Source organism: Oncorhynchus gorbuscha, linkage group LG01 (assembly GCF_021184085.1).
Source record: "Oncorhynchus gorbuscha isolate QuinsamMale2020 ecotype Even-year linkage group LG01, OgorEven_v1.0, whole genome shotgun sequence".
NCBI classification, from domain to species: domain Eukaryota; kingdom Metazoa; phylum Chordata; class Actinopteri; order Salmoniformes; family Salmonidae; genus Oncorhynchus; species Oncorhynchus gorbuscha.
In genome coordinates, this window is record NC_060173.1 from 29,400,038 (window position 1) to 29,415,086 (window position 15,049).

The 15,049-nt window shown below is 42.2% G+C and overlaps 2 protein-coding genes across 5 annotated transcripts in view; one reads left to right on the forward strand and one right to left on the reverse strand.

The window, feature by feature from the left end:
- Positions 1 to 1,419: 1,419 nt before the first annotated feature.
- LOC124003569 (F-box/LRR-repeat protein 14-like) lies at positions 1,420 to 4,381 on the forward strand. Its single transcript, XM_046311966.1, has one exon. The coding sequence runs from the start codon at positions 2,100 to 2,102 to the stop codon at positions 3,309 to 3,311; it is 1,212 nt and encodes a 403-aa protein (XP_046167922.1). The 5' UTR covers positions 1,420 to 2,099; the 3' UTR covers positions 3,312 to 4,381.
- Positions 4,382 to 4,858: 477 nt separating this feature from the next.
- Positions 4,859 to 15,049, reverse strand: part of LOC124035829 (ELKS/Rab6-interacting/CAST family member 1-like) — a 34,126-nt gene continuing 23,935 nt past the window's right edge. For 2 of the 4 annotated variants that reach the window (XM_046349616.1, XM_046349606.1), the window contains 5 exons: positions 14,628 to 14,788; positions 14,320 to 14,467; positions 13,870 to 13,965; positions 12,719 to 12,904; positions 4,859 to 7,492 (listed from right to left, as the gene is read on the reverse strand). In XM_046349616.1, coding sequence (XP_046205572.1) covers positions 7,355 to 7,492; positions 12,719 to 12,904; positions 13,870 to 13,965; positions 14,320 to 14,467; positions 14,628 to 14,788 — 729 coding nt within the window. In that variant the 3' untranslated portion in view covers positions 4,859 to 7,354. Of the gene's footprint in view, positions 7,493 to 12,718; positions 12,905 to 13,494; positions 13,573 to 13,869; positions 13,966 to 14,319; positions 14,468 to 14,627; positions 14,789 to 15,049 lie in introns of those variants that run through there. The other 2 variants (XR_006838806.1, XR_006838804.1) reach the window with 1 other exon arrangement.

The window sequence follows — 15,049 nt, forward strand, 5'->3', positions numbered from 1 at the left end:
ATACACTGACCTGAGATCAGCAGGGAAGAGCCCCACAACCTCAAATGATCAACCTGCAATAGTAAATATTGTGGATTAATAATACATTTGCATGACTGTTACTGCATGTTTGGCACTGCAATACTGTTTAATGTATATATACTATCATTTGAAAGTATGTTACAGATTGTAGTTCAACACTTGATGTTGAGGACACTGAAATAGGAACTTTCTATATTGTCTTTCCTCCTTCACCAACCTCTCTTTTCGCTTAATAAATTATCAGAATGCATTGCCAGAGAAGATACAATGTACCTCCCGTCGGACCCTTGCCTGCAATTTATTGTGAGAAGGAAGGTGTAGAAAAAGGACAGGAGAAGGGGGGGGGGTGTCTTCAAATAAGTTGCCCATCCCTGGCATTAATAAAAACATTGATTGATTATTGGCGTCAATTTATGCAGTAATCTTAATACTACAGTTTGACATTAATAGGATCTCGTAATCAATTGGTTTTTACATTTTTTTATTGAACCTTTATTTAACTAGGCAAGTCAGTTAAGAACAAATTCTTATTTACAATGCTCTCCTAAAGGAAAAAAAAGGCATCCTGCGGGGATGGGCGCTAGGATTAAAAATAAAAATAAATGAAATAAAAATATAGGACAAAACACACATCACACAAGATTCACATTTACATAGATTCATGAAAATTGCATCACATTTTCCCAAGGACCACTCATTTTGTTACTTTCCCCCATAAGAAAATGTTCCTTGATGATTGATTACATTTCAATATATTCTTACTCTTCTTATGGACCATATGCTAAACCATCACCTCTACTCCTTAGATGAAGTGTTTACCAGAGTTTGACCACTGGTGTGAACTGACCATTAGGATAAAGGGAGTATTTGGTTTCCAGTGGCCCTTGAAGAGCATTCATGCTATCAGGAGTTTGTGTTTGGTTACACAGGCCCTACTTCCTACTGACAGACACTGAAGGTGACTTGAAGGAGGTTTGAAGTAAATGTTCTGGCTGTTGTAGGCCTGTATACACGTTATTCAAATAGAGGTTGTGAATATCAACCAAGGAGTGAGAACGAATATCCCACATCCCAAAAGTGAACTTTGGGATGCTGTACAATATTGCATAATAACTAGCCTTTGTCTTTATTGATGAAGCAACCGGGTTGTACCCTGGTCCAGGTCACATTTATCAACATGGTTCATTCCTGCCCATTCCTGAGTATGGGCACTCACTTTAAAACTCATGAAATTGTGTATTTATATAACAAATTACTTATTTAAAAGAATGTGGTTCAAGTAGAAAAAACACAAGTCGCTTTCGGGGACAGCTCCCTTGTTACTAATTGGGCGAAACCAATAATTAAAAGGGGTGGTTCACAAAAAATCCTTTAGAATCTCTGAGAAAAGTGATTATGTGTAACATGTCTAACTTTTTAATATTTATGTTGTTAATTTGGACCTATTACATTTATTACGTATCTATCTCTATCGTATTTATCTCGTATTAATGTCAATCGTTTATGTGTATTGTTTTTGTACCCCACCAAAGCAAGGAAGTGCTGCTGACTGTTTCTGCGTAGCAAGCTAGTTTGAAATGGTTGGTCAGACAAAGGCTGCACAGGAAGAATCCCACAACAGAACCGAAATGCTAATAGAAACGTTGTATTTTAATCGATGACACAGAAGAAACAGATACTGCGGTTTTCATAAATACATTTCTACTTTTTGTTTTGAAAATGAACGACCGACTGGATCCGTTTGAAGAACGACAGCGGTCATCTGACTTGAAATTGGGTAGAGTCGCCTGACCGTCACTGTTTTCCGCCTTTAAGTACGCTAACTAACGTTAGCTATCCCAAGTTTTTGTAGGACGTAGCTAGCTATCTCATTTGATTAGAATAATATCATTATAACCTAGCTATTATAACACAACCTCCACACTTCTTGTTGGACATGCATTATGAAGAGATGGCTGGACTTTGAACAGGTTATTTTCCTGAGTAACATTACCTAATTTAGCTAGCTAACAGTTAGCTAGCCTACTCGAATAAGCGGATACCTGGTTAGTTTTTATCTAACCTCTCCCTTTCCAAACATGTTTGAAATGGAAACGCACATATCTGGCCTCTTCCCGGAAATTTTAGCTATAATTTTCAGTTACTTGGACGTAAGGGACAAAGGTAGGGTTGCCCAAGTGTGTGCGGCCTGGAGGGACGCTTCGTATCACAAGTCTGTGTGGAGGGGGGTGGAAGCGAAGTTGCATCTGCGGAGGGCCAACCCGTCCCTGTTCCCCAGCCTCCATACCCGAGGCATTAGGAAGGTCCAGATCCTAAGCTTGCGACGAAGCCTAAGCTATGTAATCCAGGGGCTGCCAAACATCGAAAGCCTTAACCTATGTGGCTGTTTTAACCTCACGGACAACGGCCTCGGACATGCGTTTGTTCAAGACATCCCGTCCTTGCGAATCCTCAACCTCAGCCTTTGCAAACCAATCACAGACTCAAGCCTGGGTAGGATTGCCCAGTATCTCAAAAACCTGGAGGTGCTGGAACTTGGAGGCCTCAGTAACATCACCAACACAGGCCTTCTTCTCATTGCCTGGGGCTTGCACAAACTCAAGAGCCTTAACTTGCGGAGCTGCAGGCATGTGTCAGACGTCGGCATTGGTCACCTGGCTGGGATGACCCGAAGCGCTGCCGAAGGCTGCCTTTCCCTGGAGCAGATGACACTACAGGACTGCCAGAAACTGACAGACCTGTCCCTCAAACACGTCTCCAAGGGACTAGCCAAGCTCAAGGTGCTCAACCTCAGCTTCTGTGGAGGCATATCGGATGCAGGTATGATCCATCTGTCGAACATGAATCACCTGTCAAGCCTCAACCTGCGGTCCTGTGACAACATCAGTGACATGGGCATCATGCACCTGGCCATGGGGTCTCTGCAGCTCTCTGGCCTGGATGTTTCCTTCTGCGACAAGATAGGTGACCAGAGCCTGGCCTACATCGCCCAGGGGCTGTACCAGCTCAAGTCTCTGTCCCTGTGCTCCTGCCACATCAGTGACGACGGGATCAACCGGATGGTGCGTCAGATGCACGAGCTCAAGACGCTGAACATTGGGCAGTGTGTACGCATCACTGACAAGGGGCTGGAGCTAATTGCTGACCACCTGACGCAGCTCACTGGTATCGACCTGTATGGGTGTACCAAAATCACCAAGCGGGGCCTGGAGAGGATAACGCAGCTCCCGTGCCTTAAAGTTTTAAACCTGGGACTCTGGCAGATGACGGAGAGTGAGAAAGTTAGGTGAAAGCCAAACTGGGATGAACTGCCAAGTGGGGTTTTCACTGTAATATTTTTCATCCACAGAGATTACCTGAGCGGAACAGCTCGTAGACTATTACATTATCTTTAATAGCTACAATACTGTGACTTAATTTTAGCAGAAGGAAACACTTTTTAAACATTCACTGTCACAGCAATATTCCACCCCTTATTTTGGTAAAATTGCTTTCTTATTTCAGTGTTAACTATCCTGTCCCTGTATCACATCTATAAGGTTTTGACTAGCTACCTCATCCATTCAAGAAACTGTACTGTCTGGGACACAACCACACTACCACAGCATCTTTCCATGCAAAACGAACTCATTTTTAAACTTTCCCTTTAACTGTTTACCAGTATTGATGATAGACATGACTCATGCAAAACATCTCTGTTCAAACACAGTCCTTAACACTGCACAAAGGCGTTAACGTCTTGGATTGAAGGTGTGAGCAGGGGATTCCTTCAGCTAAAGTATTTTGCTTATGTTAATGAAGGTATTTTTAATGAATGGCTGTAGTCCAGAACATTGTACTTCAAATTGAAGTGTTTTGTTTTTTAATTGGTAGTTCCCATTCCTGAGGAGTTACACTGTATCAAACATTGTAATATGCCTTACTCCAGCTTGTCAACATGAACAGTGTGGATATGACAGGGGTAAACTGCCTTTTCCTCCTGGGAACTTTAGAATGGAGAGTGGAAATAGACTTTGGGCTCAATTCAATCTGTATCGCGGAAGTTGTTACAGCATGATTGAAATTTGAAGGCACTTTTCCCACGTTAGTGGAGACTGCCTTCACGGTAAACGCTGCAAATGTCGGCACAATCGGAAATAACCTTTAAATCTTTGAGCAATCTAATGCTTCAGCGATAGATTGAATAAAGCCCTTTATCTTGTCCTTGGTTATCAAGAATATGTATTTCTGTATGCAACATATCAATAACCTACATATTTTCTCCTGTAAAGCCTCCAAGGAAAGATATGAGTGTTAAGGCTAATTTAAAATGTTTATATTCATACGATAGTGATATTTATTAATAAAAACGCACAATGTTTATTGGGGGGAAATTTCTTCATTTGAGTTCTGTTGTCCAGTAAGTGGTCTACCTATTGTAAATACAGGGCAGTTGGTGCAGGGTGTTGAGAACATTATTGCTCTATAATATGCCTGGTCCAGAAACAATTATGACCAGATTGACTATAGGTTTGAGGTTGCACAACCAGTTTGACAAAATCGGGCCCTCTGTTTCTATCTCCTTTGTGTGCTGATCTGAACCTGATACATATGTAAGTAAAATGGTGGATTACCACCTACCATGGTGTTAAGAGGAGTTTCTGTCACTGCTTACACACACCTATCCAGAAGTCACATTTGACCTCATCTCCTTACTGGCTTAACAGCAGGACAGAGTCTGAGAGAATGAAAACCATTCTTAGCAATTGAGGCAGATATTAAAAGAGACAAATGTTACTTAATTCTGCTGATAAATATACACATGGTGCTCCTGTAAACAAATCCCCAGAGTCAAAGATTGATAGGATATATTTATTTACATACATATACAAAATGCAAATACTCATCTTTTCTTTTTACATAGTTTTACTTTTTTTCATCAACACAGAAGGCAGTACATTAACTTTAAATGCAAAAAAAGTGAACCATGACTTTGGTAGTAGTAGCCCCTTTAACAGCAAGCACTGTTCCAAAATGAAAAATATGAAGTTATCACAGAATGGTGAGTCCACAGACATTAAGGCAAAGGCAGGGATACACAGGCTAGGGCCCGGTTCCTCCTTCCTAGAATCAAACTATATTCTAACGACCTGGATAGGTGAAAGCTGAGGAGTGGAACCCTTTGGTTTGACCTCGTGATTTTGTCAGGTCAGTCATTATTCTGGGATTGCCAGGATGTGATTCAAAATGAGTATCATCATAGGGCCTATAGACAAGAGGCAGGATAAAAGAACCTGAACAGTAACCTTGTCTCCAACTCTGGTCCTGGAGAGCAAGCTGATCTGTAGGTGTTTTATTATTGTTCAAACATTGACTGATTGGCATAGGAATGCACTGTATATTGCAGTTACAAAATGCCAGACTGGCAGAGAGTGATGTCTGTTCTATACAGCACAACTCTCACTAATCAGGCCACAGGACAAACATGTTTGGAGACCACTCGGTCCTAAAGGGTCAGACTACTATGTGAGAGAACATAAGAGGAACACAGTCTAGGGAGCGTCATTCCCACAAACACCCATTCACATCTCAGACATGAAAAAACAAAGCACTGGAACCTAAGGGTAAAAGGTTTACATATGTGGCAAAAGTGTGTATATAAAAAATGAACAATTTAGAAATAAATGCAAAAAAAGTCTCCCTCTACATAGTCACGGTTTGAAAATGTTTGTAGTTAATTTGAGACAAACGTTTTTGACACATTTCTCTAGTTTTAGCTGAGAACACGATCCACAACTTTGTTCAGAGGGACTTGCTCCTCACGATTCTGTGCAAACATTTCAATGCATATATCCATATGGTCAACATCATACTTTGTATATGTATATATATTTATAGAACACGACTTCACGACTTATGGCAGTACTGTCAAATACATCTTGTCTGCAGACAAATTGGGACACACGGGACTGCACTGCTTTTAGCTTCTCACTTGTGTATTTTTATATATATCTTTTTTAAACATAATTCACAACATCTTCCACTGGGTTACCTTTATATAGTCACTGCACGTATTTGATGAGTTATTTACAAATGGATTTTAAGAAGTTCAAACCCACTGAGAAGTGACCGTCATGTCTTTTTAACTAGGATTCCCTATAATCTCATTACATTAAGAACCATATTTAGCTCTGAAGCGTTGGACAGATGCAGTGAACGCGCAACATTTACATCTAAGGGAATGTAATTCCATTTAAAAAATGAAACAATTATAGTTTTTAAAAGTCATATCTATAGAAACTTTGGATGAGATCATGTGACTGGTGGATTAGATCTTTATTGATGTCTTATGCCATGCTGTAGCACCAATAGAACTGAGGAATAAAAAAGGTCCCTCATTTAGGTCCAGTACTGATCCCTGTGCACGCTCAAAGGCCACTCTATGGTAGCATCCCAAATGACCCCCTATTCTGTTTAGTGCACTACCTTTGACAAAATAAGTATACAATGTGGGGAATTAGGTATCATTTGGGATGCTGGCTATGACTGAAAATAAACTAACATTGCATACCTCATATAGAAGAGAGTGCTGTGTGCAAAACCATTCAAATCAACTGCTCGCTCTCTTTCTCTCCCTAACTCGAGAAGCTAGTGTACCTCAGTTTCACATAAATTAGACATTGATGTCAATGGGAAATGTGTGTGGAAATTCAAGTTAGGATTCTTCCCTCTGTCTTACGAGCCGTTCACAGAACACGCAGTACGTCAGCCATAGCTAAAGCCTTACATTTAGTCAGCAAAACTCAGCTAGGGGTTTTTCTCGCAATAGATCTAGGTGGGGAGTTGAGGGAAAAGGTTTGTTGTCCAGTAACTCACATAGGAGATTCTGAAGGCCAATCAAAGGAAATAAAATAGCAAAAAAAAAACGTGGTTTAAATCACTGGTTCCTAAATATTTTTATTCCACGACACTCCACCATTCAGAAAAACACTGGTTTAGATTCAAAGAGAAAACAATGGTTGTGTCAGTAGGGATGAATCCAGAGAAAACATTTTGAAAGTGCTACCTGTGTTTTCTCTTTCAAAACGTTTTGGTATGACGTGCCCTACTGAACACAACCCATGACTGGCATGCCGCTACATCCCTCCACCATTAGGCCACTTTGTGGCTGTTCTTCATCATCATCATCATCATGTCCTCAGGCTGGTCAATATCCCCAGGAATGATAATTGGGCATGTGGGGGTGCAGTACAATCGCCCAGTCTTCCCTCTGCCCTGATCATGTGTGAATAAATGGGAGGAAGGTTGCCTGAAGCTCATGCGGGGTCATGAGGTGGTCTGTAAAGGTGAGCGGTCAGCAGGACTCCTCCAGCGCGTTGACCACCTGCTCCAGGATGTCAGGGCAGTAGTCAGCGATCTGCTGCAGCACTGAATTGGCATACTCCTGCAGCTCCCCGCTCTCCTTCTCACACAACTCCAACTCCAGTTCCAACTAAGGAAGAGAGATAATGCGTTAGTATACTTCTCCAACCCCACTTTTTCTTGAGGCAAATCAAAACATTAGATAACACAGAGTGCAGAAAGATAAAGAGGGAAAGAAAGAGGGAACAAGAGAGGAAGGGATAGTCCAAGTCGTTATTAAAATCAAAGTTGCACCCTCGCCCGCCTGTGGATATGCTTGTTTGGTTATTTGTAACATACAGTACCAGTCAAACGTTTGGACACACCTACTCATTCAAGGGTTTCTCTTTATTTGTACCATTTTCTACGTTGTATAATAATAGTGACGACATCAAAACTATGAAATAACACATATTACTCATGTAGTAACCAAAAAAAGTGTTAATCAAAATATGTTATTATTGAGCCACCCTTTGTCTTGATGACAGCTTCGCACACTCTTGAAAAACCCTTGAATGAGTAGGTGTCCAAACTTGACTGGTACTGCACTTGTCGCCTTAAATCAACTAACTACATTATACCTAAAAGCATTTTCATTCTAAATGTAAAAATGTTAGCATGAACAGACAGACTGTGGCATGGAATGTACATCACGATTCTCAGCCAAAGGGACGATTCCAACAGACTAACTAGCAAGCCCTGCTTTTAAGATGCCGAAAAGCTATTGCGTATCATTTTGTTAGTCAGAGAAAAAGGACCACCAAATTAAGTTTCATCAACTGCCCAAGGAGAAGGACCAGGTTAGACGAACCTCACGGTTTCAGGCTATTACGTCACAATGAAAATGGAAAGCTGTGGGGTCTGGTTACTCAATACATTTTTGTTTATATCTAACTAGCTATTAATATTGCATAAAGCTTGCTAGTTAGCTTGTAGTAAGGACTAGTGTGCTATCCATCCAAATTAAAGCTAGAATATCCTTCTGCAATTGGATATTTATGCAAAACTGGAGATTCCACCAAGTAGGTGGGATTCGCCGTGGGCTACTTGGGGCCATTTGGTAGGGTTGTCTCCCCAGCTGATCTCTGGCAAGTAAAAATGACATATAGACAAGCTAACAAGAAGCAACTTTTCTAAATACCTAGACTGTTCAAGGGCAGGTAAAGACTGGAAGTAGTTATGCAACATATCTAAGATGATCATTTGCTATTGTGACAGCCAAGTAAGTCAATTACAAAAACGACGGAACAAAAATATAAATACACCATGTAAAGTGTTGGTCCCATGTTTCAAGAGCTGAAATAAAAGATAGACATTTTCCATACAGACAAAAAGCTTATTTCTCTCATATTTTGTACACAAATTTGTCTATATCCCTGTTATTGAGCATTTCTACTTTGTCAAGATAATCCATCAACCTGACGGGTGGCATTTCAAGAAGCTGATTAAACAGCATGATAATTACACAGGTGCACCTTGTGTTGGGGGAAAATAAAATCCACTAAAACATGCAGTTGTGTCACCACACAATGCCACAGATGTCTCAAGTTTTGAGGGAGCGTACAATTGGCATGCTGACTGCAGGAATGTCCACCAGAGCCGTTGCCAGATAATTGAATGTTAATTTCTCTACCATAATCCGCCACCAATGTTGTTTTAGAGAATTTGGCAGTTCATCTAACCGGCCTCACAACTGCAGACCACATATATATTAACGTGTGGGAGAGTGGTTTTCTGATGTCAACTTCATGACCAGAATGCACCATGTGGCGGTGAGCTTATTGTATGGGCAATGAACACTATTGCATTTTATTTATGGCAATTTAAATGCACAGAAATACGATCTCAAGGTCCTGGGGCCCATTGTCTTGCCATTCATCCGCCACCATATGTCGCAAGGATCTGTACACAATTCCTGGAAGCTGAAAATGTCCCAGTCCTTCCATGGCCTGCATACTCACCAGACATGTCACCCATTGAGGCTACTTGGGATGCTCTGGATCGACGTATACGACAGCATGTTCCAGTTCCCGCCAATATCCAGCAACTTTGCACAGCCATTGAAGAGGAGTGGGACAACATTCCACAATCAACAGCCTGATCAACTCTATGCCAAGGAGATGTGTCACACTGCATAAGGCAAATGGTGGTCACACCAGATACTGACAGGATTTCTGATCCACGCCCCTACCTTTCCTAACATACAATTGACCAACAGATTAATATCTGTATTCCCAGTCACGTGAAATTCATAGACTAGGGCCTCATGATTTTATTTAAATTGACTGATTTCCTTATATGAACCGTAACTCAGTAAAATCTTTGAATTTGCTGCATGTTGCGTTTCTATTTTTGTTCAGTATACATTTAAGAAAAGTACATGAAGATTCCTTTACAACATTGCCTGCTCTCAAGCGTTATTACTACTTAGAAAAACGTCATACTGTATGGCTTCCCTCATGCCGGCACTCCACCTATGGCCAAATCAATTATTTGGACATGATTTAGAAAAAAACACCTGTCTATTTAAGATGCCACAGTTGACAGTGCATGTCAAAGCAGAAACTATACCAGGACGTCCAAGAAACTGTCCTTAGATCTCCAAGATAAAATTGTGATGAGGCATATATATTGGTAAGGGTATAAATCTATTTCTAGAGTGTTGAATGTTTCCACCAAACTGTGCAACCAGGCAAGAAGGACCTTGGTTATGGATGTGACCAATGACCACTGACAGAACTTCAGAGTTCCTTGGCTGAGATGGGAGAACCTGCCAGAAGGACAACAGTCTACAGCACTTCACCATTCTGGGCTTTATGGGACAGTGGCCAGACGGAAGCCACTCCTAAGAAAAGGGCACATGACAGCACGCCTGGAGTTTGCAAAAAGGCACGTGAAAGACAGATCATAAGGCAAAGTATTATGTGGTCTGATGGGAAAAAATTGTAACTCGTTGGCCTGAATGCAAAGCGCTGTCTGAAGAAAACCAGGCACAGCTCATCACCCATTTAACACCATCCCTACCGTGAAGCATGGTGGTAGCAGCATCATGCTGCGGCAGGGACTGGGAGACTGGTAAGGGAACAATTAATGGAGCCAAATACAAGCCAATCCATGATGAGAACCTGCTTCTGAGTGCAAATGACAGACTGGGGCAAAGATTTACGTTCCAACCAGACAAATCACCTCAAGCATACAGCCAAAGCAAGGCTGGAATGGCTTCAAAACAAGAATGTGAAAGTCCTTGAGTGGCCCAGCCAAAGCCCAGCCTTGTGAATCCCATTGAAAGTCTGTGGAAGGACTTTAGGATTGCTGACCACTCCCCATTCAGTGCATTCGGAAAGTATTCACACCCCTTGACTTTTTCCACATTGTTCGTTACAATTTTATTCTAAAATAGATCAAATTGACTACTCTCCCAGTCCCTGCCGCTGAAAAACATCCCCACAGCATGATGCTACCACCACACTTCACCGTAGGGATGGTGCCAGGCTTCCTCCAGACGTGATGCTTGGCATTCAGGTCAGAGAATCTGGTTTCTCATGGTCTGAGGGTCTTTAGGTGCCTTTTGACAAACTCCAAGCGGGCCGTCAGGTGCCTTTTACTGAGGAGTGGCTTTTATCTGGCCATTCTACCATAAAGGCCTGTTGGTGAAGTGCTGCAGAGTTGGTTGTCCTTCAGGAATGTTCTCCCATCTCCACAGAAGAACTCTGGAGCTCTGTCAGAGTGACCATCGGGTTCTTGGTCACCTCCCTGACCAAGGCTCATCTACGCCGATTGCTCAGTTTGGCCGGGCGGCCAGCTCTAGGAAGAGTCTTGGTGGTTCTAAACTTCTTCCATTTGAGAATGATGGAGGCCACAGTGTTCCTGGGGACCTTCAATGTTGCATAAATGTTTTGGTACCCCTTCCCTAGATCTGGGCATTGACACAATCCTGTCTTGGAGCTCTACGGACAATTTCTTCGACCTCATGGCTTGGTTTTTGCTCTGACATGAACTGTCAATTGTGAGACCTTATATAGACAGGCGTGTGCCTTTCCAAATCATGTCCAATCAGTAGAATTTACCACAGGTGGATTCCAAACAAGTTGTAGAAACATCAAGGATGATCGATGGAAACAGGATGTCCCTGAGCTCAATTTTGAGTCTCATAGCAAAGGGTCTGAATACATTTGTAAATAAAGGCGTTTGTTTTTTTGTTAATACATTTGCAGAAATTTCTAAAAACCTGTTTTCGCCTTGTCATTATGGGGTATTGTGTGTAGATTGCTGAGGATTTTTATTTATTTAATCAATTTAAGAATAAGGCTGTAACGTAACAACATTTGAAAAAAGTCAAAGGGTCTGAATACTTTCCAAAGGCACTGTGTAACTTAACAGAGCTTGAGAAAATCTGCAAGAAAAATCCCCAAATCTATATGTGCCAAGCTGATACAGACATACCCAAGCCAAATCAAAGCTGTAATCGCTGCCAAAGGTGCTTCTACAAAGTATTGACTCAGGGATGTGAATAGTTATGTAAATTAGATATTTCTATATTTCATTTCTCCCCAAAATTTGCTATCAAACATGTTTTCACTGTCATTATAGGGTATTGTGTGTTGTTGGGTGAGAAAAGAATATATTTAATCCATTTTTAATTCAGGCTGTAACAAAATGTGGATTAAGTCAAGGGGTATGAATACTTTCTGAAGGCACAATTTCCCACTCTTCCGCACCGAACAGCCTAAAGCTACAGGGCTCTTCTCAAAGGCTCCATTTCCCTACATGGGAGCATTATGAACCATAGGTTCGTAGATTTGACTAGGTTACATGTACATTGAACAACACATCAGCTTTTCGGCATGTTTTGGTATTTCCGTATGAAAAATAAAAGGGGAGCCGCACACTCTAGGAGCTCAGATGCAATCATTTTATAACCTAATAACCAACGTTACGACAGACAAGCTGTCTTCATCATACCCGACTGGACCAACTCACTGCAACAACGTAAAAGAGCCAACTTCATCATACCCTGATGAAGAAAGCTTGTCTGTCGAATTGTTGGTTATTAGGTTATTAAATGATTGCATCTGAGCTCCTAGTGTGTGCGGCTCTCCTTTTCTTTTTCAAGTGTTCTTCTCCGCTAGACAGCATCTCGCCGAAACAGGTGTGCTTTTCTTTCGCTTCCAGATTAGTATTTCTGTATAACAAAAAATATACGACGAAGTTGGCTCTTTTACAATGACAGTCAATGAGAAATAATGGTTGGTTATCCCCAATTTGTGGGCGTGGTCGAGGGGAATTCCTTCTTATGACATTAAATACCGACTGTTACCTGCTCCAGAGTCAACTTGTGTAGCTCCTCCTCCCAGGCTGCTGGGTTGGCGTGGTGATAGTGGGCGGGCGGGGTCAGATCACTGAGGATGCTGGGGTCTCGGTCGTGGCAGAGGTCAGTCAGGTGGTCGATGTAGAGCTTCAGCTTACTGCGATTTTCACTCAGGGACAGGAGAGGGGGGATCATCTTGAGGGGACAATGGGAAGGGGGAGAGGGAGGGGAGAAAGAAAGAAAGAAATGAAGGAACCAGTTGGATAAAGGAAGAGAGAGAGAGAGGTCCCAGTGTGTTTTCAGAGGCTTAACCATGCTAAACCAAAAGCATGGAGCATGCAGAAGGAAGAAGGAAGAAGAACAAGGCTGCATCTCACATGCATTAAGGAGATGGGAATGTGGAGTATGGTATGTTGGACAGAAGTGTGTCCTGCTGTGTGTGTGTGTGTGTGTGTGTGACTATTTGATTTACTCAGTTGTTCACAGACACAAGCTACAGTATGTGGTTGGCAGACAAACACTGATTGCGTTGCCATAACTTGACAGAGCACCATTACCATGGTAACACATTAACAACAGTGATAACATTCCCACAGAAATTACAAATGTGAGAACAGACAACATGTACCAAACACTGCATGAACCAAAGTAAAATGGTGAGAGGAGAAACGGATGACAAGACAAAATGGAGGAGCAGAACTAACACACTGAACAATGGGGTAAGAGAAAACATGCCAGGGAGGAGGTGAAGAATGGACAGATGACTGGCGTTCATTCATGCTCACCCTTCTGAACAAATTGGCAGAAAGAGAGAGGGGAGGAGGGCACAGGGTTGGCTATGCCCAGATACCCTCCTCATCATCCTATTGGACAGATGGTTTAGCCAATTGCAGCATTAGAAAAGAACACTTGGTTAGTAAAAGGGCACGGGACAGAACAAATAGTGCGAGAGATAACACTTAGGTTTAGGTGCTGAAGAAAGATTCAATTGTTTATATTAGGAGTGATGATTCAATTTCACTTTAGGGACAGAAAGACAGTTGGCATGACTTCATATAGTGGAGAAAGAAAGCGTATTCTGGTTAAGCTGCAGATGTGTTATCACAACAACACATTTGATCTAGATATATAGGATTATGTTTGGTTGACTGGGTACTCACCTGATCTGGAGAAGGTTTGTGATTGGTCTGGTCGGGGGCGGTCTTCAGGTGGTCGTCCCCATAGTTGTCTGCCATTAGCTTCATACGGTTCTGAGTCTGAGAGAGCGAGAAAGAGGGAGGATGGAGGAGAAAGGGGGAAGAGAGGAGAATGTGGAAAGGATTTCAGGGAGAGAGACTTAAGGAAAACATTTTACCAGCATACTCACGGTGCATCGAGCAGCCAGCTATGCCAAGAGGAGTTTAAGGCTGCCTACTCTTGATTTTGACACTCGCTGCAAAGTCAAAAGCTATAGCTATAAACTATCTAAGGTCTGTTTAGTCTCTCCCCATTTCAGGTAAAGGAGAGGAGATGAGTAGAGGAAGAGACTTAGCATTATTGAAATACATCTTTAATGTCACAGTGGCATATGTGGTCAGACCCAGGTCACCTGACGAGGTAGTGTTCCCTACCTGCTGTTTGAGCTGTTGTACCAGACGGTCCTTCTCTCTCTTCAGCAGAGCCACCTCATCCTGCGTCTTCTTCTTCTTGGACGATGACAGCTCCAGCAGGGCGATGTTGGCATCCTTCTCACTGATGGCTGCCAGCAGCGCCTCCTGTCTGCACCGAGGAGGAATTACAGGGTGGTATTTCAGAATAATGAGTCATCTACACGGTGCAGGATATTCTATTACCTGGGAGTTTTACAACATTACCTGACTGTAACATGTTTGTTGACTTGGTAAAGTGGGGGGGTGGAAACAGTGTATGTTTGTCTTACTTCATCTCCAGCACCTCCTCCAGGTGTTTCCTGCGTTCAGCCCTTAGCGTGGTCAGATGGGCCTCCTTCTCACACAGGGACTGCTGGGTAGATGACAGCTTGGCCCTCATGGACTCCAGCTCCTGTTTCACCTTCTCCATGGCGCCCAGCAGCTCCTCAATCTGCACACACCATAGAATGAAGATTGTACAAACACATGAGCAGAGAAAGTGAAAATGTATGAGACGTGTTCATCATTCAAAGACAAACTGTACAGACCAATTTTGATGAACTGTCAATCAAAGGCACTCTAAAGAGGGAGGGCCATCAGAGGTTGTATGTTATTGAAAACATGGCTCTATCCAGAAAGAACCCCTAACCCTTAGGCACTAGCCCTTACACCCTAGCCAGTGGTAAAAAAAAAATACTTTAAAGTACTACTT